Source organism: Gossypium hirsutum, chromosome D06 (genome assembly GCF_007990345.1).
Source record: "Gossypium hirsutum isolate 1008001.06 chromosome D06, Gossypium_hirsutum_v2.1, whole genome shotgun sequence".
NCBI lineage: Eukaryota > Viridiplantae > Streptophyta > Magnoliopsida > Malvales > Malvaceae > Gossypium > Gossypium hirsutum.
In genome coordinates this window covers 19274628-19301490 of record NC_053442.1, presented here as the reverse complement: position 1 = coordinate 19301490, position 26863 = coordinate 19274628, and the positions used below count along the sequence as shown (strand labels likewise).

The 26863-nt window shown below is 31.4% G+C and overlaps 2 protein-coding genes and 1 long non-coding RNA gene across 3 annotated transcripts; 1 reads left to right on the top strand and 2 right to left on the bottom strand.

Annotated features, from left to right (window-relative positions):
- Window positions 1–3018: 3018 nt before the first annotated feature.
- On the bottom strand, window positions 3019–8448 carry LOC121218502 (glycine dehydrogenase (decarboxylating), mitochondrial). Its single transcript, XM_041095747.1, has 15 exons — window positions 6611–8448; window positions 6258–6503; window positions 6097–6174; window positions 5914–6014; window positions 5633–5828; window positions 5378–5503; window positions 5085–5270; window positions 4884–4997; window positions 4653–4805; window positions 4318–4506; window positions 4077–4154; window positions 3865–3990; window positions 3683–3781; window positions 3436–3553; window positions 3019–3308 (listed from the first exon to the last, which is right to left on the bottom strand). The coding sequence occupies exons 1-15, from the start codon at window positions 7847–7849 to the stop codon at window positions 3214–3216; spliced, it is 3144 nt and encodes a 1047-aa protein (XP_040951681.1). The 5' UTR covers window positions 7850–8448; the 3' UTR covers window positions 3019–3213.
- A 6534-nt stretch (window positions 8449–14982) lies between these two features.
- On the top strand, window positions 14983–16874 carry LOC121218501 (uncharacterized). Its single transcript, XR_005914774.1, has 3 exons — window positions 14983–15323; window positions 15483–15547; window positions 16729–16874. It is a non-coding gene; the product is annotated as an uncharacterized lncRNA (long non-coding RNA).
- A 7740-nt stretch (window positions 16875–24614) lies between these two features.
- LOC107962878 (putative GATA transcription factor 22) lies at window positions 24615–26637 on the bottom strand. The gene is made up of 3 exons (XM_016899433.2): window positions 26420–26637; window positions 25885–26268; window positions 24615–25178 (listed from the first exon to the last, which is right to left on the bottom strand). Exons 1-3 carry the CDS (start codon window positions 26510–26512, stop codon window positions 24825–24827), a joined length of 831 nt encoding a protein of 276 aa, XP_016754922.2. The 5' UTR covers window positions 26513–26637; the 3' UTR covers window positions 24615–24824.
- Between the last annotated feature and the right edge of the window lie 226 nt (window positions 26638–26863).

Sequence of the window (26863 nt, the reverse complement as noted above, 5' to 3'; positions counted from 1 at the left end):
AAATTGTTTTGGTTATTGGAGGTTGTATTGATGACTGAATAGATGAAGTTAAATGGCTTGGTATAGGTATTTGGGATTGGTTATTGAGCATATGATTTGGATATATTATAAATTGTCTTTTGTGTCCGAAAATGGTTAATGATATTATGGTAAATTGCGCATGAATTGGTAAAGTACAAGATCATATTTAATCGTTTGGTAATATTTGATAATGTCTCATGTCTGGATGTTATTTAAGCCGTATGGTGTGTCTTGTTTTGACTTAATAATTCGAATGTGCATAGGTATGTAAAATGTACGTTTGACAATTTGCTAATGAAATAGATTTATAAAATTGAATATCACAATCTATGTGCTAGGTATCACATATGAAATGATACATGCTTGGTTTTAATTTAGGTAGTCGAATACTATGAATGTGATATTCATATGGTTCGAAAATCATATTTATAAAGCACGTGTTGTATGACTTTGATGCATGTTAGTTGGTTCGAAAATTTGATTGAACGGAGGATATTGATTTGAATGAATTTGAAGCATGGGTCGTATTTGTAATATGATTAATAATGCAAGTTTGAATTAATTGGTTATGTGCTTTATACATATGAACTATGTTTTGTTCGGTAATGCCTCGTAACCCTAATCCGACGACGGATATGGGTTAGGGGTGTTACATGTTGTTTTGTTGTAACAAGTGTTATTTTGCTTTAGTTGTATCTGATGTATTCTGGATTGTTGTAAAGTTCTTTTATGAATATAAAGATGAAGAGTTTTGATGGCCAAAAAAGGTAACACTTGATACCTTGGATTTAAATTTTAAATTTTAATTTCAAAAAGAGTGTTAATTGAGTGATAACAAAAATTGAAATATAACATTCATGATTACTTCTCAAATCCATGGATTTGTTGGATGGCTATTCAAGAGTGAATTTGAAATTGCTTTTTATACTTTCCAAATATATATATTATATTAAAACCCAACTAATTCATTCATAATGTATACATTTTATTCTTACAATTTATATAGTAAATGAAATCTAAATTTTCAAATTTATGTTCTCAAGCAATATTATATATGCGTTAAATGGACAATATCCATAACATGGTCCATTGTAAAGCTTAAAGGAGCTAAAGCTCCAATTGGCACGAAGCCCTTACGAGCTCAAGCTCTTTAAGGCACAAACTCTAAATTCTAGTAAAGGCAAATGTCACATGGCATTTAGAGAAATCACCTCTCGTTAGCAAAAAGAAAAAAAAACTTCTACACATCTCAAGAATCATGCACAAAGTATGAACTGCCAATGTTTCTAACAAATAGAAGACATTGCATGGCAGTCAACAAGGAGCCCAAAACTCAATTATATATATTAAAGTTCAAGTTGACCTTAAGTATGACCTCCCATTTGTTTTGATTCACATTGTTATTATCTTCAACTTTTCACTTACTTTCTTAGGTGCTATTAAGGAATGTACCTAGGAAAGTTTGCTAACTATTAATGCTTCTGCAATATAGTTAGTTATTGTAGTTAAAAGTTAGTTAAGTTTGTTAACCGTTGTAACTGTTTTCGTTTCCAACTGATAAACAGTTGAGGCTCAGTTAGGAGAGTTGTTAGTACTGATCTCTCAACTTTCTTGTTGGCTTAATGTTGTATAAAGAGCAGACTCGGTCCTTATTGGATTATTAGTCTTTATGAATGAAATGAGTAGACCCTTTACTTTTTTGCTATTGTTTCTCTATTCTGACAAATATTAACTTAAACATTTGAGAGAATTTCGAAATCTAATCTCTTATTTTGTTTTTATGAACCCAACTTACCTATTATCCAAGCTCAGGGGAAGAGACATTATCAACACATATCTAACTAAAAGCAAAGCATTTATCTTCTTGGCTTGTTTCTATCACTTATGGCAATTAAATAAGCATTTTACTTGATCAACCAAAACTCATGTTTTTGCCTAAGTGTCTAATCTTTAACAAAATCGTATTAACTCGTGGGCATTGACGTATATTGGCTACCAAGAATCTAGCCAATTCTGATCGGGAGAGAGAGACCTGTTTAAGGAAATGGGTATTTTTCGTTTGTCGGCAATGTTTGCTGAAAATTTCATTTAGTCCCTTGGGAATGCTCCACAAGTTAATGAGTATATTCCTCGCTCACCATGACTTTAAGTTCGGGTTTGTTTCATATTTGGATTATTAAAAATTTTAATATATTCAAAAAAATTTTAATTGAATGTCAAATTGATTAGATTTTAAGTTTTCAATTCATCTTTTCATCTTAAAAATTTTAAAAATATAAAATAATACTAATTAAGAAAATTGCATAAAATTAAAAATATAAATAAAATCAGAAACTTAGGAAATTGTATATTAAAAAAGCAAATTACATAAATGAAAAAAAAACCATTTTTTTCAATTCTTAACCGATTTTTTTAATTTCTTTTCAAGTTTCGACTGGTTATTTAATATTTTAGTTCAACTTATATGGTGAACCGCAATACAAACTAGTTCTCAGTTCAACCAATTGAACAGGTTTGCTTGGTATGATTTCTTCAATCTTGAGTTCAGGTCATTTTAATTTGAGGCTCGTTTTTTCAGATCAAATCATATGTTCGAAACAATTTGAGGTTTAAGTAATTTTGATTTGTACTCAATTCAATTTCAAGTTTCTAATTCAACTAGAATGAATTTGAGTTGAAAATATTTTATATAGTCAAATTTAATTATATGCATCAACTAGTTCAAAATTTCAATTTTGGGTCAAAATTAACCGTGCCTGCTTAGATGCGTTAGTCTATATTTAAAAGGCCATTCTTGATACATCACAAGTTACCATACTAAAATTTTTTTAGGCTGTCTAGGTATTTTTAAAGTTTTTTTTTTTTAATCACGCAAGTGCTTATATTTTGCTGCTTTATCTTTCAACTCGAATACAAGATCGAGTTTAGTCCAATTGGTTTTACGAAATAGAGCAATGATAATAAGTAAGCATTTGAATTGCATTAACTTTTTTTTTATTTGGGGGGGGGGGGTTATTGAAGCAGATGATCATAAGTATACCAATAAAATGAAAGTCACAGCTTAGAACATATGCAAATGGTGAATAGTTTATGTACATGAACAAGAAAGACATTGGACCCCCCCCCCACCCCTTTTTTGTTGAAGGAAAAAGAAAATGTTGGCTTCAATGACAACATAGATGAGGCCTAGGCCTACGAATTGGCTGCAGCAGCCTCTTCAACCATCTGCGATACGGGAAGAAGGGTGCAGATGACGTTGCGATCACCATATACGTTGTCAACACGTCCTGATACAGCAAAAATATGCAAATTCATGCTCAACATAGGGCTTCCAATTTCAATGTTATGCACACCAATTTAATGTCGTAAACAAGGAAAAGCAAAATCCACTGTAAAGAGGATTTTCAGGCATACCTGTAGTAGGCCAGAACTTAGCAGTTCGAAGCCAGGAAGCAGGGAAGGCAGCGTATTCCCGAGAATACGGCTTTGTCCATGCATCTGCCATAAGCAAAGATGGTGGATGAGGAGCTCCCTGCAAGTGCGTATAAAGCTCGTGAATAAAATCTATAGTTCCAGCAGTAGTAGGTTTATCGAGCTATAAATATTTTGGTCATTATCAAAGAAAGGGAAATGAAAATGGTTTAGGGACAAGCCATTTCACCTTAAGAACATTGTTGTGGATATCAGCCTTTCCATTCTCGATTTCAGCAATTTCTTCCCTAATGGAGATAAGAGTATCACAGAATCGGTCCAGCTCTGCCTGCAAAAGATATCAAATATGGACATGTGTGAGACAGAGAGAAGAGGGATATCAAATGTAGGTAGATATTGGTGAAACCATACCTTGCTTTCACTTTCAGTAGGTTCAATCATGAGCGTTCCCGGAACAGGCCACGACATTGTAGGAGCATGGAATCCATAGTCCATAAGACGTTTGGCAACATCTTCAGGCTCTATTCCAGCAGTATTCTACAGTAACAGTGACTTGCAATCAGCCATGGAAACAAACCAGTATATAGAAGAAAGTTCAAAAAGTTTGTGTACTACATGATTACCTTAAAACCTCTCAAGTCTATAATGAATTCATGAGCAACTGTTCCATTAACTCCGCGGAAAAGAACGGGGTAGTGTTTCTGATAACACAAATCAATTACCATAAGAGAAGATGAAAGGGTTGATATCATAATTGGAGCGATAACTCATAAACTCGAGCTTATTACAGTCAATTTACCATATAATAAATGCCTAATTTCTAAAGATTAAATAAGACAGTGTTTCAAGGAGAAAGGCAGATACCTCCAAGTGTTTTGCCATGTAATTTGCATTCAAAATAGCTATCTTTGAAGCATCAGTGAGTCCCTTAGATCCCATCATGGCTATGTAAGTGTAAGATATCGGCAGGATAAGTGCAGAGCCCCAAGGTGCAGCGGAAATGGTACCAAGAGGGTCTGATTTTTCTGGGGCTGGGATACCTCCTGTAGGTACCTACAGTACATTGATGAAGAAATCAACATTTGGTCAGAAAATCTTGTTGCAGAAGAATCCACCACTAAATGCCGTTTGCAATGTGATAAAAGTGATAAATGCTAACAAATATATATATGCATAGGTAAGTCTCAGGGAGTATATACCACAGGGTGTGAAGGCAAAAATGGTGCCAAATGCTTCTTGACACCAATAGGTCCCATGCCAGGTCCACCACCTCCGTGTGGAATGCAGAAGGTTTTGTGGAGATTCAGATGGCAAACATCGGCTCCAATAAAACCCGGACTTGTCAAACCGACCTGTATGGAAAAAGATTAGAAAAAAAAGAACAAAAAGAGTAAAAACAAAAAGTTAGAATAAGAGGAAAAAGAAAAGACCTGGGCATTCATGTTAGCCCCATCCATGTAAACTTGACCTCCATTGTCATGAATAATCTTACATATCTCATCAATGCCTTCTTCATACACTCCATGTGTTGAAGGATAAGTAACCTGAAATTGAAATGATAAATTGGATTTGCATGAGCAATTTCATTGACTTTAAAAGGAATTGTAGCAATGGATGTAATGGATTCATACCATAAGAGCGGACAACTTGTCCTTGTTAGCTTCAGCAGCTTTCCTTAATTCTTCAATATTGATGTTACCCTTGGAATCGGTTCCAACAGAAACAATTTTCATTCCACACATAGCAGCACTTGCAGGATTTGTCCCATGTGCCGAAACAGGTATGATGCACACGTTGCGGTGATGGTCCCCTCTTGACTGCAGTATTTATCCAGAGTATGCATCAGCATAATCAACAGAAGTTGTAAAAGGATCTCTTTTTTTCTTTCAATGAAGAGGACTATAAGCAGGTTAGTGTCACTTACCATATGATATGCACGGATAACCATTAGTCCAGCATACTCGCCCGCAGCACCGGCATTAGGTTGCAAAGAGAATGAGTCAAACCCAGTGATGGTACATAACAGTTCACCTAAATTATTGAACATTTCCTAGTAGAATAGAAACCATAATTCATCAATAAATTGAAGTAGATCTAACTCTACTCTTGACTACATGAAATAAAAAACAAAAAATAGTATCAACAAGTTCTAGGTGAAGAGATGCTTCTGAATTAGCACCTGATAGCCCTGAGCCTGCTCTTGAGGGGCAAAAGGGTGAATGTCCGTGAAACCAGGCCATGTAACAGGCATCATTTCAGCCGTTGCATTTAGTTTCATCGTACAAGATCCCAATGGAATCATACTATGACACAAGGAGAGATCCTTTGACTGTAACCTGTGGATGTATCGAAGCAACTCGTGTTCTGTGTGATACCTGAAAAGAAAACAGATGAAAGTGAGGGTAACAAATATGATTTATATGCTACAAGTAGCTCATCCTTTTTATGGAAGTGACATACATGTTAAATATCGAGTGTGTAAGATATGGGCTCTGTCGTTCTAGTCCAGAAGGAATTGCAGTCTCAACCTCGGATGCAAGAGATGCAGCAGTGAATGAGACCTGAAAGTTAGATAAAGGTTAAGAAGGCAAAAAACATACAAGTGTGAACATTGTTATAATGGAGGAGGTTATTAGCACTCACTGGTTTGCCACCAGAAAATACTTTGAAAAGCTTGTCCACATCTTCCAAAGTAGTTGTTTCATCAAACGAAACAGTAATCTGCAAATCAGCCAAGTACCGGTTATCTCATGATATATAATATTGTGTTGACCGAACAAACGGGTAGGTGCAATCAGACTCACTGTTTTGGCATCAAGAACCCGAAGGTTTATCTCACTCCTGCGAGCAGCATCAGCAATTGAATGGGCATCAGCACATGTAACCTTCACAGTATCAAAGAAGGGAAGGCCCTGGACTTCCACGGTGCCAAGTTTCTTCAGTCCCAAAGCAAATACCCCAGCAAGACCATGAACACGTTGTGCAATGGCCTTTAAGCCCTCAGGTCCATGATAAACAGCATACATGGCAGCCATGTTTGCTAGTAATGCCTAGATAAAACAATATATCAAGTCAAACAAAGCAAAGACAATTCATCCAAATACAAAGAGAAATATGTATTATGAACAATAATCACACATAAGGACGAATCTCTTACTTGAGCTGTGCATATGTTACTGGTAGCTTTGTCCCTGCGAATATGTTGCTCCCGGGTTTGCATTGCCATACGCAAAGCAGGCTTCCCGGAAGAATCAACACTAACACCGATAATTCGTCCAGGCATCATCCTCTTATACTCTTGAGAAGTAGCCAAAAACGCAGCATGAGGGCCACCGTACCCCATCGGCACCCCGAACCTTTGTGCCGAGCCAACAACAATGTCTGCCCCAAGTTCACCTGGGGGCTTCAACACTGTCAATGCCAATAAATCAGTTGCCATGACAACCTTAACACCATGAGCATGAGCATTCTTAATAAACTCCCCGTAGTCCAAAACCTCACCCTCGGTCCCTGGATACTGAACCAAAACCCCACAAACATCACCAGAGCTGTAATCAATATCCTTAAGATCTGCAGTAACCACTTTAAGATCAAAACCATCAGCTCTAGTCTTACAAATATCAATTGTCTGAGGGTGACAATTATTAGCAATGATGAAAGTCTTCTTTTTCCCTTTCAGAATATTGTTACACATGGCCATAGCCTCAGCAGCAGCAGTTCCCTCATCAAGCAATGAAGCATTTGACATAGGCAAACCAGTGAGATCAGTAATCATGGTTTGGAAGTTAAGCAAAGACTCAAGCCTGCCTTGAGATATCTCAGCTTGGTAAGGTGTGTATTGAGTGTACCAAGCTGGATTCTCCATTATGTTCCTCAAAATCACAGGGGGAACATGAGTGTTATAATAACCCATCCCAATGAATGACTTGAAAATCTTGTTCTTAGATTCCAACATTTTCATGTGTTCAATCATTTGGCTCTCAGTTAACCCTTCATCAAACTTTGAAAACTTCATGGAATCAATACGTATAGCTTTAGGCACAGTTGCATCAATAAGGGAATCAAGACTATCAAACCCACAAGATTCAGCCATTTTGGCCTGCTCCTCAGGGGTTGCAGAGTTATGGCGGCGGGGAAAAGTATCACTCGATTTCAATGCCTCAACAGAGATGGATCGAACTTGTTGTGACCCAAAACTGTTTGGTACATTTCTACCTCCTAACAAATCTGATCTGCTATAATACTTGGAACCAAATGGTGACAGTGAAGATACATACCTTGAAGGAGTGTATAAAACAGGTGATCTACAGCTCATTTGCCCATTGCTTGATTGCTTGGTTTCATTAACCAAGCGTTTAAGGATTGCCCTGCTAGCCAACCTCCTTGCCCTCTCCATCAAAGAAGTTGCTTCTTTGTTTTTTTCTTAAGGTTTTGGTAATGAAAATGCAATGGAGAAGAAAAAGAAACTTTGGGTTGGTGAGGCAATGAAACAAAAAGGCTTAAAGGTTTAATTTTTATTTCATGAGTGAGAGAAGGGAAAGTGGGTTGGTGGTAGAACTGTGTGTATACTTTTGTCTATATTTATATATGGTTGTGCATAAATAATCAAATGTAAATGAAAATCATGAAAAAAATAATTATTTTTATGGGAAAATTAAAGAATTTTGGTGGATGATGGGTGACGCTGCAACTATGGAGAAAAAAGACATATTTTTTTGAGGACATAACATGTCAGATTCCAAAATTAACATAAAAAAGAAATCACAAACCTCCAAAAGAAAATGAATGGAAGTAATTGCAAGAAAAAGGATTGAAATTCAATGGATACCAATTCATGGCACCATCTCTTTAATCAAACAAATCTCAGGAAAATAAAATTTCAATCTTATTCTTTTCTCCCTTTCTGGTTCTTTGGATGAAGATTGAAGATTGAAGATTGAAGATTGTGTGTTGGCAATATCTGTTTCACAATCTCATTATCTTGATTATCCCTCACCCTCAACCTCTCACTGCCATCTATCTTTACTATAATTAAAAATTTAATCTTTCAAATTTAAAAATAAAAATACTAGTTGAATTCTATTAAAATTCGTCCATTACATAATTATTGAGATACTCACTCAATAATTGTACAATCTTTATTGTGCATTGTCACTATTTTAAGAGTAACAAGTTACATTCTTTATTTATATATGATTAGTATGTGTTAAAATGATTTATCAAATGAATCTTTGCTTAGAATTTGACCAACAAACTTTGAATCTCAAAAATCATCCTTGCAATTGCAAGTAGTACTGTACGTGTCATCCAAATCAACTGATGCCAACCCTCTTTGCCATACATCCGGTTTTAGTCCGTTCAATTTCGACTCTTGGATTGAATTTTTTAATCATTGCTTTGCTTTAAGAATATCTACTTTGATTCTTTTTTTTAAATATCAAATAGATGTAACATTGGTATTATTTTTTATTATAATTATATTTAAAAGAAATACTTATACGTGATTAAACCATGCCCATCTATCTATACTATATTTAAATCTCTAATTGAGTTGTGTCACTAATCAACTATAAATTAATTGAGTTAATAATTGATCAAAATTAATGGAGGATGTTTATTGTACGGCCACTGTCAGTAAATAATAATATGATATCTCATTATTAAATAAAATAAAAATAATGAATGATTTATAAATAAATATTATATTTAAACATAATTAATTATAAATAAATGCTAAAAACTCTAAACCTGAGCCCAAGGCCCTAAACTTTTCAACCAAATATCATAAATTCAAGAGTTATTAATATTTATTTATAATAGTTATGATAAATATTTAATTATGTTTAAATAATTATTTATTTATTTATTTACAAGTCCTTCATATTTTTTGTTTAACTTAATGATGATGCGATAGTGCATGAGTCTTATGCACTAAATATTATTCCAAAAAGTAATTCTTTTTACAAAATAAAAAATATTACTATGAGATTTTTATCTTTGGTTAAAATATGCTACAAGTCCTTGTACTATTTATAAATTTACAACTTAATCTTTATACTTCTTTTCTAGGAATTTAGTCATTCTACTTTTTATATTTCAAGATTTAAGTTCAATTGTTAACATTATTAATATTTTCTATTAAATTTTCTAGTGTAACGTATTTAAGTAAAAAAAAATTGGTAACCATATAAATAAAAAATAACATTGTATTTAACTTGAATTTGATAAAAAAATTTATCAGAGTTAAAAATTGAGCTTAAAATTTTAAATCTAAAAAATAGACTAATAACATATTTTTTCTTTTAAAGTACAATTACAATTTATGATTAAAAAATTAAATCAATTTAACAACAATTAGAAGCTAGAATATATTTAAAATTTAGCCCTATGTCATATTAAATTTAGACAAAAGCCACACATGATGAAACTTGAGCCCATAATTTAGATTGAAAAGATATACATGCAAAGTAAAACCATAATAATTAATTTAAGTAGGACTCACACATGATGAAACTTAAAAACAAAATAAATTTTAAATTAAAACCTACACATGCGTAAATGTATATAGTGTCTCACACTTGGGCACTTAAAAAATCTTTATAATTTTGATATTATGCAAACTAAAACCTTAATTTTGCACAAACAATAATTTTATGAACTTTAGAATAATATGATTTTCATAAGCCTAAGAATTACTTGATGTGGAATTGGAGTATGCCATTAGACTTGACGAAGAACTCCAGATAATTTGATTTCTCGCTCTTGACTTTTTATCTTAATTACACAAACCCTAAACAATGGAGGGTTGTAATTTTTGTGCATAACTCTAATAGGTAGAAGGGATGATCAATTTATAGCGATCATCCTTTATTTGATGCATCCATCAAGTAACCGGATGAAGGGATAAGATATAACTTCTATTAAAGTAAAAATTCGTATTCCCTTTAAATTGGTTCCATAAAATAGAGCTAAAATCTTACATTCTCACACTTGGACCAATGCGATAAAACATAATATTTAATAGAACAAAACTTTTAGCGTGCACAACAAAGTAACACTCGTCATTGTTATCATATTATAGTGAATTGCAAATACGAATTTATGGTGGTTATATATAGTTTAAGTCACATACTTATTTACATATATTACAATATTATAACTAAATATTATAGAACTTCAAGTAACATACATGTCACATCATGATCACAATAATATATTATAAAGAATTTCCTATTTTAAATAATTTCAAAAAATTGTGCATACAATCATAATAAATAGAATTGCACCAGTTTTATATCAAAAGCACAATAATTGAACTCAGAGTATCACATTATCATAAAATGTAATTCATCAATACAACCAAGACTCATTCTACGTACATGTGTCTTTAGAAATAATCTTAAGTAACATATTTAAAACAATAATAAGTTGTTAGCATATTTACTTGACACATCGGCATTTTATGTATTAAACTAATGTAAATCCCGTAGTTTAAATGAAAATTATTGTTATTTATGGCAATAAACATTATGAACAAAATTTTAAATTATTAACCGATGTTAAAATTATACAAAATCCTTATTCAAGTCATTGATAAAATTTATGATATTATAAAAAAAAATACACGGGATTAGATAATAAGGAACATTCAAAAATATATATACATTTTTTTTCTAAAATTGGTAATACATATTTTTAAATTATAAAAATGTAATAAGTATTTTTAATTATAATAAAAATGTAACACATAATTTTTAAACCTTAAATAAATTTAAATATAAAAATAATTAATTAATGATACTAAAAAAATATTATTGAATTTTTAAATATATTAATTTTTATTTTTGAATATTCAAAAAATATTAATTAAATTATTTTAAAATATTGAAAAAAAATTAAAATTGAATTTAAATATTTAAATTTGTTATATCCTACTTTAATATTTATTATTTATAGTTAGTGTTTTATTGTTAATATTTAAATTAATATTAAAAGTAAAAATTAATTAAAAAATTGCTAAAAAATTAATATATATAACTTAATATATATAATATTATGCATTCTTAACTTATATAATTATTATTTATCGTTTAATTTTTCAATATATTTCAAATTTTGTATTAAATTTTTAGTAAATAAAAATAATTAAATTAGATTAATACACATAATGTTGGGCGGTTAAAAAAACTAATGTATATACATACTGCATACACATATGTATAAAATATACAATTTGTAATCTTATAGAAAAAAGGGGAGTTGTTGGGCTTTGCAGGTCAAACATGGCAGAAAAATATTTTAAGAATTTCCAATCTTTGTGGGGACTTTGTTTCCATAAGGAATATTTTGGTTAAATGTGAGAAAACCCCAACTTATTGTATATAAAGGAAGTTTGAAAAGATGGGCAATAATTCATATATTTATTTCTTCAAATAATATTTCCTATATTTTCTTTATGTATTTTTTTGGACGAATATTTTTTTAGGTGTTTTCATGTCTGTTTTATGGCTTATATTTATAATTTATCTCAACTAATAATGTCGTTTCCAAAGTTTGAATTCGAGTCTTCTTTGAAGAGAATAATGTACCTTATCAACACTAATTAATTTGGACAAATATTATATTCGCGATATTTTATATTAATAATATTTAATGTTTGTATATTCATAACTGACATCATATTTATGAACAGAAAAATAGCATCATAATCAGATTTATTTCATCTACTTAGGAAAAGAGAGTTGAAGAGATCTTACCTAACACATATGGAGTGAATGCGAAGAGGAAAGGAATTGAGAAATATAGATTATCATAATTGAGAAATATACCATCATATTCACATTTATTTCATTTTCTTTTTTTTTTGGTGAAAAAGAAAATACATCTAAAATAACAAACATTAAGAAAAATTCATCTAGATGTGATCTTTTATCAATCGTAAATCAAGTTCCATGTCTCGTACTACCTTGACGATTTTGTCTACGAATTTATTGTCTTCTCAAGAAATATGCTGAAGACTCCAGTGACTTAGAAGCTTCAATAACGTAAGTATTCTCCTTACCAAAACGGAATTAGAACCCCCACACCTACACCTTCATGTATGATTATTTTTTTAAAAGAAAAGGTATGTGACTAAGTTGATCTCTTTTAAAATTAATAAAAATAAATGCATACGAATAAATATTACTTAATAAAATTTCCTATTGTATTTAATTAAAATAAAAAAATTCCTCATGCAATATTTTCAATAGCAATGCAATTTATGATAATTATATGTTATTATCAAGATTGACATGTAATATATGATAATAATTTCGTATTATTTATAATTACCTAACTAAATGTTTATGTTAAATTATATTTATCTATTTTCAATACAAGATAGACCATTTTACTTTTTTTATTAAATAAATATGTAATATTACAAGTCAATTACACACTTAGGTCATTTTAATTTTTTTATTTATAATTTCATCCTTTGCAAGTTGTATAATTTTATCTTTTAGGTCCTTAATATTTTAATTTCAATTCAATAATGTAGTACTATAAAAAAATTTCTGTAAAAGACATTTGTAATTGACATTACTCAATGTTTGAAATACTAAGGTAGGAAAATTACCTCTATAAAATTTCCATATATTTATAATTAGAATATAACGTAAAAGGCAATTTTAATGGAGTAATTAAAGGGATGTTTTTGAATAAGTAAATTAAAGTATGTTATAATGGTGAATTTTTTTTAGTAGAAACAAACATCATTAAGCGAAAACAATGAAATCACATAACTCTACTTAAGAAATCACCATCTGATTGTAAAATCTCTTGAACCGAAATTGGGGGATCCTCAAAAATCTTCAACCTAAACTGATTATCATAATTACATTTCACCATTCGATCAGTAGCCATATTCTAAGATCTAGGAATATGATGGATTCTTGTCTTCCCATTCCTCTTAAGATAAACATTGATTAAACGTAATGCAACTAGGTTACTGGGTTATAATGGTGAATTTATTATATTAACATAACTACCGGTAATTAATTAGGAAAATTATGTTATAAATACAATTTTATTCAATACTACTGAAATATTTAACACAACATTTATAGTAAAAATTAATTTAATATGTGATAAATGATCCATATTAATTTAATCTAATTAAGTGATAAATGATCTAAAATAATAAGTGTAATTTAATATGGATCCATAGTTTAATTAAGTGATAATAATTAATACATTAATAATGAAAATATTATAATTATTTTATGAGTGAGTATTTGGTGCATTTTAAGTAACTAAAAAAAATTTACATGTGTTTCTTTTTTTAAATTTTCATTTTTAATATTTTGCTATACACTATAGGGCACTTATTAACCTCCTAACTCTGCTTGTGGAGTCTAAAAACTTCAACATTGTACAAAATATTTTCCCTTGATAATTTGTTAGGAACATAAATTTATGTTTAAGATTTAATAGAAACATAATTAAAAATAAATTATGTTTATATTGTTAATTTTATAAATTAAAAAGAAAATAGAAAACACAAATAATACCTGATTGGTTTTGTTTTATCTTACAACCTGTTTGGTTGGCATGAAAAATCAACTTATTCAGGCATCATTCATAAAGCAAGAGTGATCCAAGTGTTTAGTTCATCACATTTTTATTCATTGGAATAACCTATTGCAAGCAATGACAAATATGGCCTGAATAACCATTCCACGCTCTCCCATCAGAATTGACTAATCAACGCCATAAAGAATAAGGACTTCAAAAAAATTCCTCAAATATGCATGAAATAAACAACCATCAAACTCAACCATAACAATATATGGACCTAAAATTCCAGTATTCTAACTTAAGAAAATTAGAGAAAATCAAAATAGAAGTAATTCTTCCATAAATAATAATAATAACTCTTTTACGGTTCAAGGCAAGCAAGGGAAAATGTCAAAGAAATCAATAGAAGATGATTCAACAGGGAGATCTGTTGCTAACCTAGGGAAACCTCCTCTAGACAGCATCGAACAATCTTAGCCATATGTTATAAAATTCAATTTAGGTTGGGTTTTTTGAAACTTATAGTTCAAAGTGAGAAAACAAGACGTGTTTCTATAAAAGAAAATTAAAGGAAAATTTTGTCTGCGGTAATTAAAATTTTACTAGAAAAAGATGTCAACGTTTAGGTGTTAGAAATCTTGGAAGGAGAAAGAGGAAGGGGAGTGAAGAATATATACGAAAAAAATCGAAGTATATATTGGGTAAAGACATTGTGGTCGCTAATGGAAACCACGGTTGTAATACCTCGAAAGATATAGATTTAGAAGTAATAATTAATCAAGAAATGAGTGATAGTTTAAATAGTTAAGAACTTAGTATACTCTCTAGAAATCGAAGGTTTAAGCCACACTCTTCTCATTTTCTTTTCTTTTTTAGCAACCAAGAAACAAAATCAAACTAGAATATATATTAGTTTAGTACAAATATAATAAGAGTGGGTAATAGCACAAATGGTTAAGCATTTTTTCCCTCAAAACACACCATTCTCCCCACCATTTCTTTTATTTTCGGTAGAATGGTTAATTACCCAAACAACCTCTCAAATTCAAGAAACACTAGGTATTAAATCTCTTCTCCTAATCACAAAAGAACAATAATTATCTTTCCAAATTAAAACAAAATTTATTTGCTCCATTCCCTTATTTATTTCATATTTCTTTTCATCATCTTCTTCTTTACACAATTTTTGCTCTCCATTGTTGAGATTATTTTCTTATTTTCTCGAAGCTAAATCAATCCTGAGCGTAAATAATTTTCCACCGATTGTCGAAATTATCGTAGCTAACCTCTGAATTCTTATCAAAATTTCAGTAAGTACTCTAGTTTCAATTAGTAGAAAACCATAAATTCTGAAACAATAACATTTCTCACTAATCTTCAAATTCAATTTCAAATTTTTAAGAAATCTTCTGAAATCTTGATTTTTCTTGAAATCCGTTATTAATTCTTGCGTAATTTTTTATTGAAAGACTCATTGTAGGTATCCCAGATCAGACTTGGATGTGAGGATCATCGTTTGAGACCCCAGTGACAGGTGTGTGTTCTTTTACAAGCGAATCGGGGCAAATCGTGCCTCGAAATAGGGCCACACGACCTACATGGAACACAGCTAACACGCGGGCATGTAGGCCATTTGTGTGGATCACACGACCCCCTCACATGACCATGTCCACCCTGAAACCCTAGGAGTTCGAATCGCACACGGCCTGAACCTTTCCACACAGCCTGCCACATGGTTGTGTCACACAGCCGTGTACTCTCGCCACACGGTCGGGTCTCACGGCCGTGTGTTCCTTGATTATTAGATTTCACAATTTTACCCAGATTTTTTATAAATTGTTCAATTTAGTCCTTGCATGATCCGTAAACTATTTTTATGGTTTTACCTCTTACAATTAGGTCCTTGATATTTAGAATAATGTGAATTCCATGATTGGGTTGATTAGATTATTTCTGTTTATGTATGATATGTGATTGAAACTTGTTTACTGTTATCGGATTTTTGATGTACTGTCATTATTACTCGTATTACAGAATCTTTGATTGCATGAACAACATGCCTACTGTTATTGATAAACTGAAATTATGACATTCATGTCCACTGCTACTACTAAAACTGAATACATGTTATGCATGTCCACTGTTTCTGTATTGTACTGTTAATAGTATGCCATACTACACTACATGGGGCGAGAAGCTTTGAAAGGAGGAAGTACTGACCGTTTTAACTACAAATACTGGTGGTTTATCCACAAATTACTGTCAGCTTTAATCTGCAAACCTGTTGTGTATTCACAACTACTGACAGCATATTAACCTGCAAGCACTCGTGGTTTACTCACAACTTATATTGGCAGCTATTATCTGCAAACCCATTGTGTATTCACAACTACTAATAATGTATTAACCTACAACACTGGTGGCTTATCCATAAACTAGAGTGTCCGGGATATAAGAGTTTCGGGGAACTCTTACTGTGAAGTGTAACGGTGGGGTAAAGCCTATTTATATTGTTAAACTGAAATTGCTATGTATTGCATCATCACGCATAAGCATGATTGAATGAATTGTTAATTTCTGTTATACTATATGATTGCTAATGTATGGTAAACTATTATTACATACGCTTGGATTACTATGTGGCATTGATTTACTTGTGATGGAACTCACACTGAGCGTCATAGCTCACTCCCCTTTTAATTTTCATTCTTACAGGTAGCCCACCAGGTTAGGACACGGACATGACATTTGGAAGGTCTCGACTTAATTTTTCTAAAATATTTTTAGATTTATTATTTGATATTTCATTATTCAAAGTTTGTATTATCATTTTATTTCAAACTGTGGCATGAGATTTAGGATTTAGTTTTATATTGCATGACACTTAATTTAATTATAGGATAACAAGATATATTTATTATTGAGTTATGCATGAATCCTTAGTTTTTATTTAAAAACAACCACTTATCACTTTTCCTCTGCTATATCTTAATTAAGGTTTTGAAGATAGATAAGTCGATATTTGACTAATTTTTCTGCTAAATCAAACAAATGTTTTAAAATGACTGTTTTCAAAATCGCGATAGCTCACTGGGTCACTTCGGTGGCTAATGTAATCTTTCGAATTCGAGTCTATCGTTTAGGCCAGGTTGGGAAGATTACAATGGTGGTCGATGGAAATAAGTATGGTAGGAAGTTAATAGAAGATGAATTTTATAGAGAGGGGAAGAGGATTTGTAGAGAAATGATTTAAAGAGGAACAAAGTTGAAATTAAAAAAGAGAGCTCATATAATTTCAAAAAAAAAAAGACAAAATAAAAATATTTTAATTTTTTTTCTCAATAATATATATTGGGACGGATATACTTAAACCACTATGTAATTTAAGTGGTTTTACATCCTTCCATTACTTTTTATATGATTAATATTTTAACAATCCAACTGTTATATTTCATGATCTATTCATGTAGATCATGCAAGCCAAATTTGACATAAATTAAAATTTTCTAACTATTCGTTTCATGTAAAAAGCTTTCTACAGTTAAATATATATTAATATAGACAATATTTTAGACCGATATGACAAAGATATCGAATCGATTTAAAAATTTACATGCATGAAAAGTATATATATTAATAAATTCAACGGTTGAATTGTTAAAATATTAATAGTATCAAAAATTAAGGAAGAGTGTAAAGCTACTTAAGCTTTACATTGGTATAAGTGGATCCCTTCTTTCCCCCCCCACCCCCACCCCCCCCCACCCACAATCTCTTTCTCTCTCTATATATATTCCAATTAACAGTATGGAGTATCATTATATTCTATTTTGATATAATATTTATTTTGTAATTGAAAAAAATATTATTTTAATATATTATCAAATACTTTCTATCTTATTATGGATAAAATAATATATATTTAAGGATAAAATTATTATTTTAAATTATTCTTTGCATATTTCATTATCTAACAAAATAACCTAATACTATTATTAATTTATTCCATCCAATCAATCAAACAACATAATAGCTATTACATCTTTATTCCATTCTCATCGAAAAACTATTACTTTATGAATGTGTTATAATTTAACCTTTTATTGAATAAATCAGATTCATGCAAATAAATAAATAGATATAAGGTATTATTAATGGACTAATGTTCCTTAATTCAAATAACTAAAATCAGTATAAGGTATTATTAAAGGACTAATGTGATTTTTTTTCTAAAAACCTGCAATTCTCTATATAATTTAAAAGTTGAAAATATGATTATACGCTAATTTGTAACTTGGATTTTAAAAAACAAATCTAAGCCAATTAATGAAATTTTAATTGTGTTAGTAATTTAGATTTAGGCATAAGAGGATGAAATTATATGAAATTAAATTATAGAAACTATCTTCTAAAGTTGAGTATAATAAAGTGACTAAAATAATAATTTGATAGATCAAACGATGAGGACAATGACATGGCCATACGCACGAAAATAAAAAAGGCAATATATATGGTAAGAGCTTGTGTGACCTATCATTTTATAACTTTCCACCTTATCCAAACTTAATATTTATATCCCATGCATGGCATAATTGTATGTATACATATGTATGCCATAATTGTAAGTTTCAACTCCACCATGTGGTAGGGGTACATATAGAGTGGATGGAGTTTGGATCAGATAATTTTCAACAAAACACGAGATGAATAATTAAGATATGATAACAAAACATTATAAGAAACTAAAGCTATTCAAATAGACAAAATAATTTAATAAGATAAATAATACACAAAAAACACGAATTATTAACTCTTATATATAAATATATATTATTTAAAACTTAGATTCATTGGTTAATGCTAAAAATACAATGCATTGGTTGCATATGTCTAGAATTAATCACTCTTTAATCACTGTCCTTCTCTCTTTAAAAAAAAAAAATAAAGATACTTCGTAATAAAAAGTGGTGATCGTTAAAATGTAGATGAAAAGAAAATGGAAATTGACTCTAGGGATATGTGGAGTGTACCTCGTATTTATGAATCAATGTTGCGACAAGAAAGAACTGACGTCCCGACGACGCAATAACATCCCGACAAGAAGAAAATGGCACCCAACGACAAAAAGAAAACGACGTCTCGACGAAGCCAAGACTGATGTCCCGACGAGGGACATACAATGTTGCAACATGGCGATGTGTTTACCAATTCAACTAGGTTTTATTCTCCTAGTTAAACTTTTCTATTGTTTCCCAAGTAAATTTTGATTAGTCTAGGATTATTTTAGTCATTTCTCTATTTTTTTTAGCCCATAAAGGGACTGTTGCAACCTAGATTAATCATCTTCATCATATTTGAGATTGAGAGAGTTTTGTGAGTTTTAGGGAATTTCGGGTTTTAGCTAGAGTGTTTTGTTCTTTCGGGATTTAGGGTTGTTTGTTGAGATTATCTCCGTCTCGTACTCTTTCAAATTTTGCTCATTTAGTGAAATCTCCTTTGCTCGTTATTTTTTGTCCTCTTCTTTGGAGAAATTTTTCCACGTAAATATTTATGTGTTTGATCTTCTCTATTTCTACTTTTATTTTCTCGTTGCATATACGGTTCGATCCCCAACAAACTAGTATCAAAGCCAAGTTCAACTTTCGTAGATCAACACGTCCAGGGATAGAAATGAGGTTCGATATCGAGAGGTTCAACGACTACATACATTTCAGTTTATGGCAAGTTCGGATGACGATAATTCAAGTTTAGAACGACCTGAAAAAAGGCGTTATTGAGAAAAAGCCTAAAAATCTAGATCAGTCAGAATGGGATGAGCTTGATGAAAAGGCTTTGTCTGCAATTCAATTATGCCTTATGAATGATGTATTGCAAGAGGTACTTTCAAAGAAACAGTAGCAACCTTATGGATAAAGTTAGAAACCCTATATATGACAACATCTCTGGCTAATCGTTTAGTGTTGAAGCAGCGCCTGTATACATTCCGCATGGGGAAAGATGACTTCATTAGGGTTCATATCAGTGAGTTTTTTTTCTCTCTTGAATGATTTGAAGAACATTGAGGTTCAGATTGATGATGAAGATCAAACTATGCTACTATTATGCTCTTTGCCCCCTTTATATAAGTCTTTTAGGGAAACCTTGACTTATGGAAGAGATAAACTCTTGTTCAAGGAAGTGAAGGGAAACTTTTTGAGCAAAGACAAACTCGACAATGAGTTTGGCTAATGCAAGAAGAATTGTTACATTAAGGCAGATTGTTACGAACTGCAAAATAAAAACAAAAGGGCTACTGAGAGCAATGAGGATGAAGTAGCTGATGCTAATATGGATGAAGACAAGGGTGATGATTGCTTGTTGGTGTCCACGACTGAAAGTTCTAAGTCTACGTCCAAGTGGATCCTAAATTCGAGGTGTTCTTTCTACATGTGTCCCAATAAGGATTGGTTCTTCATATATAGTTCAATTGAATGTGGAGTTGTGCGTATGAGGAATGGATTACTCTATAAGATAACGGGTATTGGTACTGTTCATGTTAGGATGCATGATGGAATTATAAGGACTCTGTCAGGTGTCAGGAATGTGCTTGATTAAGAGAAAAACCTCATCTCAACAATTATAAAGTCAGAGTTGACTCGGCGTCAGTCTAAGAAATTTGAATCTTTTAGGTTAGGTAGTGGATCTGCAATTAAGAGTCTTTCAGTTTTCAAGTTCAAATACCGGTTTGGACTTGGTAAGTATCTTGCAAAGGTTTAGAAAAACCTGTGATGGCCTCAAAAAAGGAGGTATGACAAAATAAGAGTTAAGGTGAAGATTTGTAGAGTGTGCATTGTATTTAAGAATCGATGTTGCGACGAGAAAGAGCTGACGTCCCGACGATGTGACAGTCAACGTCCCGATGACACGAAGAATGACATCTCAATGAAGGATATACAACATTGCGATGTCACGACGTGTTTCACAATTCAACTAGGTTTTCTTCTCCTAGTTAAACTCTACTATTATTTCCTAGTTAAACTCTGATTAGTCTAGGTTTATTTTAGTCGTGTACGATTTAGCCTATAAAATGGGCTGTTGTAACCTAGATTAATCATTTTCATCATATTTGAGATTGAGAGTGTTTTGTGAGTTTTAGGGAATTTCGGGTTTTAGCCAGAGTGCATTGTTCTTTTGGGATTTAGGGTTTTTTTGTTGAGGTTATCTCCATCTTGTACTCTTTTGATTTTTGCTAATTTAGTGAAGTCTCCTTTGCCTGTAGTTTTTTGTCCTCTTCTTTGGATCCACATAAATATTTATGTGTTTGATTTTCTCTACTTTTAATTTTATTTTCTCGTTGCATATACGGGTTAATCCCCAATAGTGTGGAAAGCCATAAAGAGAGGAGGAGGCAACTAAGGCACTATAGTATGTTTTGGAAGTTCTTAGGAGAGAAGGAGAGCTGTTGAAGGAGGAGGAAGGAGAGAATCATCCTTTAGAAAGTCAAGAGAAGTATATATAAGGTTGACTTCTCTATGCCATGTATCCCCCTTTAATAAGCAGGCATGCCACTTAGTGATTCCTTATTAGGTTGACAATGTGATCTAATGTGATTAGGTCGTAGGGTATGTGGATGACAAGTTGTCAAAATAGTTGAGTGGCATACCCTAGATTCTAGGCAAAGATGTGTAAAGCGAGGTAGCTTCCCTAATGGGGTAGACCGTTCACAGAGTATGGTGACGGGAGTATCTCTAGATGAGTATGTATAACAAAAAAACAACAAAATTTATTTAGAAAAAGAAGTAAAGAACTTTAACTATGAATTAGGTTAGAAAATAGTTATTAAAAGGATTGCCATATTTTTGAGGTCCTGAAGCTCAATAGATTTTTAAATAGATATATTTTTACATAAAAAATTTTAACTTACATAATGAGTGTGTCATAATCTGTTTTTTATTGAGTAAATTAGATTCGTGAAAAGAAATAAATACATACACTTTTTGAGGTCTTACTTTTGATTCACCTTCAAATTTTCAATTTGTTGCTATTTGTTTCTTTATTAAATCAAATTTGGATATTTAATCTCTATATTTTTTTAGGTATAATTTTCTCTTCGTACTATTATTAATGTTATTACTTAGTCTTAATCCCTAACACTTTTAAGAAGTTTCATTAGTTGACTAATGTGAAACTTTTTCTAAGAACCCGAAATTTCCTATGTCATTTAAAAGGTGAAATTATGGTTTTCAATATAAATTTTTTTCGATGATTTGTCATTTAAAAAAAAATCCAACTCAACCTCATGATTTGAACTTTTTTTAGTTCTAAGCCAGTTAATGCAATTTTTGTAGTAATATTAGTGATTTGAACTAAGGCATAACATTTAATAAGAGAATCAAATTATGTCAAATTAAAGTATAATTTCTAAATCGTCAATTTGATTAAAATCTTAATGTGACATTGTTATTTTAGGATGGAATGTAAATTTCCAAACTAGATCCCAATTCAAGTAAATTTAAGTTCTTTTAATTTAGTAGATCACTTATACAAATTTCCTCAATTTATAAAGAATCAAGACTTGCTTACATATTATATCAATTACAATCAATATTCCCTTGAGACTAGCAAGATAATACGCATAAAGAAAATCTTCAATCAACTCAGGATAAGTCTTGAATCTCCATGATATACTTCCAAGTTTCTGCTCGATTTGATCTGCTCCACCAAACTTAGGAAGTTTGGATATCAAAGATGGACAAGATATCATCCAAAGTATCAGCTAAAATCAAAGTCCAAGGATTTTTGTTGCCAAAATTTGCCAACTTAACACATGGCCAGTTTCTAAGAAGGCATGGCCAAGCTAAACACTAGTGGGCAGTAGTCCTTGCCACGGCTCAAAAAATTGCCTCAACAAAGTTTATTACAAATACAAGCATTATGCCAGAGTTACACAACTTTACAACTTTAAATTTAGGGGCAAATTCATTAAAGCTTTGGCAAAACACTAGGATTTTTTTTTTGTTGTCAATCCAAATTTAAATAGACACAGGTTTAAACTTTGGAGATGACATTGTTAGGAGGAACAACCACGAACCACGAACATGAACCATAAAACAAACATAAAAAGTACAAAAAAATAAAATAAAGATAAGCTTAGCATTGATTTTATAATCAAATGGATTTATGTAGGCTTCCCTCCATTAGCTTTTTTAAAAATTTTATTTAATATAAGAATTATGGAAAAATTACCCATGAAGTTTATCTATTATAGAAACATGATCAAATTATGTTCTTCTTTATTAAATGGATTAATTTAATTCTTATACTATTCAAATGAATCAAATAAGACTTTCTTTAAAAAAAATTAAATTTTAGTAGAGTTAATAGTTATTTTTTTTAAAATGACATGAAAATTATTATTTTGTATTTGTAGCTCAACTCTAAGCAAAAGCTTTTGTTTTTGAGAACCATAAAAACCTTAAAGATATTAACTTTGTTAAGAAATAAATGTTAATTTTATTAAATTACTTTTAAAAAAACCTTTGTTAAAAGTAAAAAATTTGATTCTTTTTAATAATATAAAAACTAAACCCATCCATTAAATAATAAAGAAACTATTACATCTTATGCCTATAATAAAACAACCTATCAAATAGGTTCACCATGTTTCTTTAGTCTTTATTTGATTGATCAAATGATGATCACATGGTCATATACATACGAAAATAAAATGACAATACGGCATGGGAAGAGCTTTTGTGACCACCCTTTCCACCTATCATTTTATAAATTTCCACCTTATCCAAACTTAATATTCATATCCCATGCATGTATATACACATATGTATGTATGTATATCGATCATAATTGTAAGTATCAACTCCGGGTTATATCTTTACAGAGGGTGGAGTTTGAATTTGATAATTTGGAACAGAAAATAAAATCAACAATTAAAATACAACAAAAAAAACATTATAGGAAACACAGGTTATTTAAATAGACAAAATAACGTTAAAATTTATAAATATGAATTATTAATGTACAACAAGAAAGGAGAGTTGAGAGGAGTAGGTGGTGGTGCTAAGGAAGCTGGTTCATCTAAAGAGGCGGAGAGCCGAAAAAAACAAAAGGATGGGCTAATTGCTAGAAGAGAGGGTAATTGCTCGAAAGATCAACCCCTTCTTCAATGTTGGGAGGATATTTATAGGAGAGGTCATTTTGTCCACTAGTGTGACGTGACTGGTTGTTATGAAGAAGATTGTCATTGTGCAATTCGTGAAAGACGTGCACTATGAAGGCCCATTTTGTTATGCTTTTGGTCTATAGAGATTGTTATGCCTAGATGAATTCCCTTTGCCTTAAGGGTGTTTTCACACTTAGAAGTGGTCACAATTAATAAGAGGTGTTCTATCTCATCTTAGAAGGGCGGAAGTGCCCATCAAGCAAGTGGTCATAAACACGAAAGGTTGATACTCCTATGATTAGGATGGATGGCTGAGCGAGACGCTTTCTCAAGTGAAGTTAAAAGTAAGATCAATGTCATCTATCTTACTAACACGTGTACAATTAAGAAGAGATATAACGATTATAATACGAAATCACAAATAATACACGTACGCGAATTATCTCTAAAACTTGGATTCATTGATTAATGCTAACAATACAAGGCATTTGCTATATTTTTCATTATTTCATATAATCTGAAAATTTTATGGTTTGACTACATATATAGAATTAACCACTCTTTAATCTCTATCCCTTGGGTCACACACACCCAAAAATAACCTCACCAATCTTCCATAATAAAAGCAACAAAATTTATTAATTAAAGAAATTCAACTATGAATAAGGCCACAAGAGAGCTCCATTAAAAGGATTGCAGCATCTTCAACGTCCCGAGGAAACACACTCTGCAAAGCTGAATTCTTGCTTAAACTCAAAGCCAATTCCTTGAAGCAAAGCTTCTTTTGGCTTTGTTGACTATAAGGAGAATTATAATCCGATTGTGCCTTGAATTGTTGTTTCTTGAATTGCCCAATACGTGATTTCTTTTCCTTGTTGTTTACCTTAAATTTCATTACTATTGCTGCATCGGTTGCAACTCCAGCACCGTTTTCCGCCGCTGCCGTGGCCGCTTCCATGGCTCGTCTTGCCTTCCTTTGCCGAATCCCACAAGCATTGCAAAGAGACTGCACAAAGTTTTTCACATCTTAATCATCAAAGTTAATTTATTTGTATATAATTAATTGGTCAAATTATAATTTTTATCCCTTTATTATACCCAATTGCAATATTTAATGTTTATATTTTAATTTCACATAAGTTAATTTTTTAATACTATTAATATTACTTTAAAAAAAAGTATTATTAATGTTGTGTTTTATTCCAAATCACTAACATCATTACAAGTTCTGTTAACTACTAATGTTAAAAAGGAAAAAAATCATGTGATTGAGTTAAATAATTTTTTATATGATAAATAAGACAAAAAAAACTTTGATAATTATAATTTCGCAATTTAAATACCATAGGAAATTTTGAATTTTTCTTTTTAAAAATAAATCAACTTAATTTTTTTTACAATGTCAATGATTTAAACTAATGCATAATATTACCTTAGAATTATGCTGAATTAAAATTCACAAATCAGTGGAACAAACTTAGGGACGAATCTAATAAAATTATTTTTTAATCCCTAAAATTATAAATTAATATAATAATAAAATTAACTTTAAAAAATATTTCACTTTTTACCCCTAGCTAAGCCACAGCTCGATTGATACCAATTTTGAATTTGATCCCCACCTGTGCCCTTCCCAAAACAAAATTATGAGCTAAATCCTCAAATTTAGTATAGTATAGATTTTGAGCATATAGACTAAATGGTGAACTTACTTTGGGACCTCGAGGGCCACTTCTCCAAAGCGGTGTCGTGGTGGTGTTACAGTCGGAGCAGACTCTAATGGCGTTGGCTTCACCATTACCAGTCACCGGATATTGAAACTTGTGATCTGTTGATCTCCTACTGCTACTGCAGTTGGAGTTGGAGTTCATCATCTTCTTCATTAGCCTTATTTTGGATGACATCCATTTCACTGTTATCCCATTTTTATTATCCCCTGCACTGCTTTCGTAATTCCTTTCCTCGTTTCTTCCAAAGGATGAATTTTGGCCATTGGTTGCCTTCTGATCTTCCACCGTTGATTGAAGTGATGAAGATGAAGATGATGAACTGGCTTGTTGGTCGCTTGCTGATGATCCACCTTCATACTTATCCACCTAAAATAAATAGAACCATCAAAGAGATAAAAGATAAAAAATTAAAAAGGTTTTACATCCACATAAGATACATGTATGTATATGATTTCACTATGTTTGGATCACAAGGAAAACGACATCAATGAATATTGAAGAGAATTAAGGTTCTTACAGAGAGAAAAAGCTGAAGATGATGGGGTTCTTCTTTTAGCTCCACAAAGGGGAAATTAGGAGATGGTGGTGGGTTAAGAAATGCTGGTGTCATTGCCAAGAGATAAAAGAGAGAGAGAGAGAGAGAGAGAGAGAGAGAGAGAGAAGATATTAAAAAAAAATCAGAGAATTAGGCTACGGAAATGGGATAGGGGCAAAGGTCCTAATTAATGGAGTTGAAGGGGTCTTTATAATGGAATTGTGAAGGAATTAAAAGGCAAGAAGAGGCCACACAGGCATTCACGTGACTTCATCTCACCCAAACAAAACAAGACAAAAACTATGACAAGCTTAAAAGGGTGGGAGGGGGCGGTTGGAATGCAACTACTCAAACCCTAATGGCCAGTCTTATGACAAAACATATACACTATCTGCAGTCTTTTTGCCCCTTCAAAAACATTTCGAA

Coding starts and splice junctions, on each gene's coding strand:
- LOC121218502 (XM_041095747.1), bottom strand. CDS start 7,849: ATGGAGAGGGCAAGGAGGTTGGCTAGCAGGGCAATCCTTAAACGCTTG. Junction 4,998..5,084: donor ACAAGTTGTCCGCTCTTATG/GTATGAATCCAT, acceptor TTTCAATTTCAG/GTTACTTATCCTTCAACACA. Junction 4,507..4,652: donor TTTTGCCTTCACACCCTGTG/GTATATACTCCC, acceptor AATGTACTGTAG/GTACCTACAGGAGGTATCCC.
- LOC107962878 (XM_016899433.2), bottom strand. CDS start 26,512: ATGACACCAGCATTTCTTAACCCACCACCATCTCCTAATTTCCCCTTT. Junction 26,269..26,419: donor ATCTTCAGCTTTTTCTCTCT/GTAAGAACCTTA, acceptor TATTTATTTTAG/GTGGATAAGTATGAAGGTGG. Junction 25,179..25,884: donor GTGGCCCTCGAGGTCCCAAA/GTAAGTTCACCA, acceptor AACTTTGTGCAG/TCTCTTTGCAATGCTTGTGG.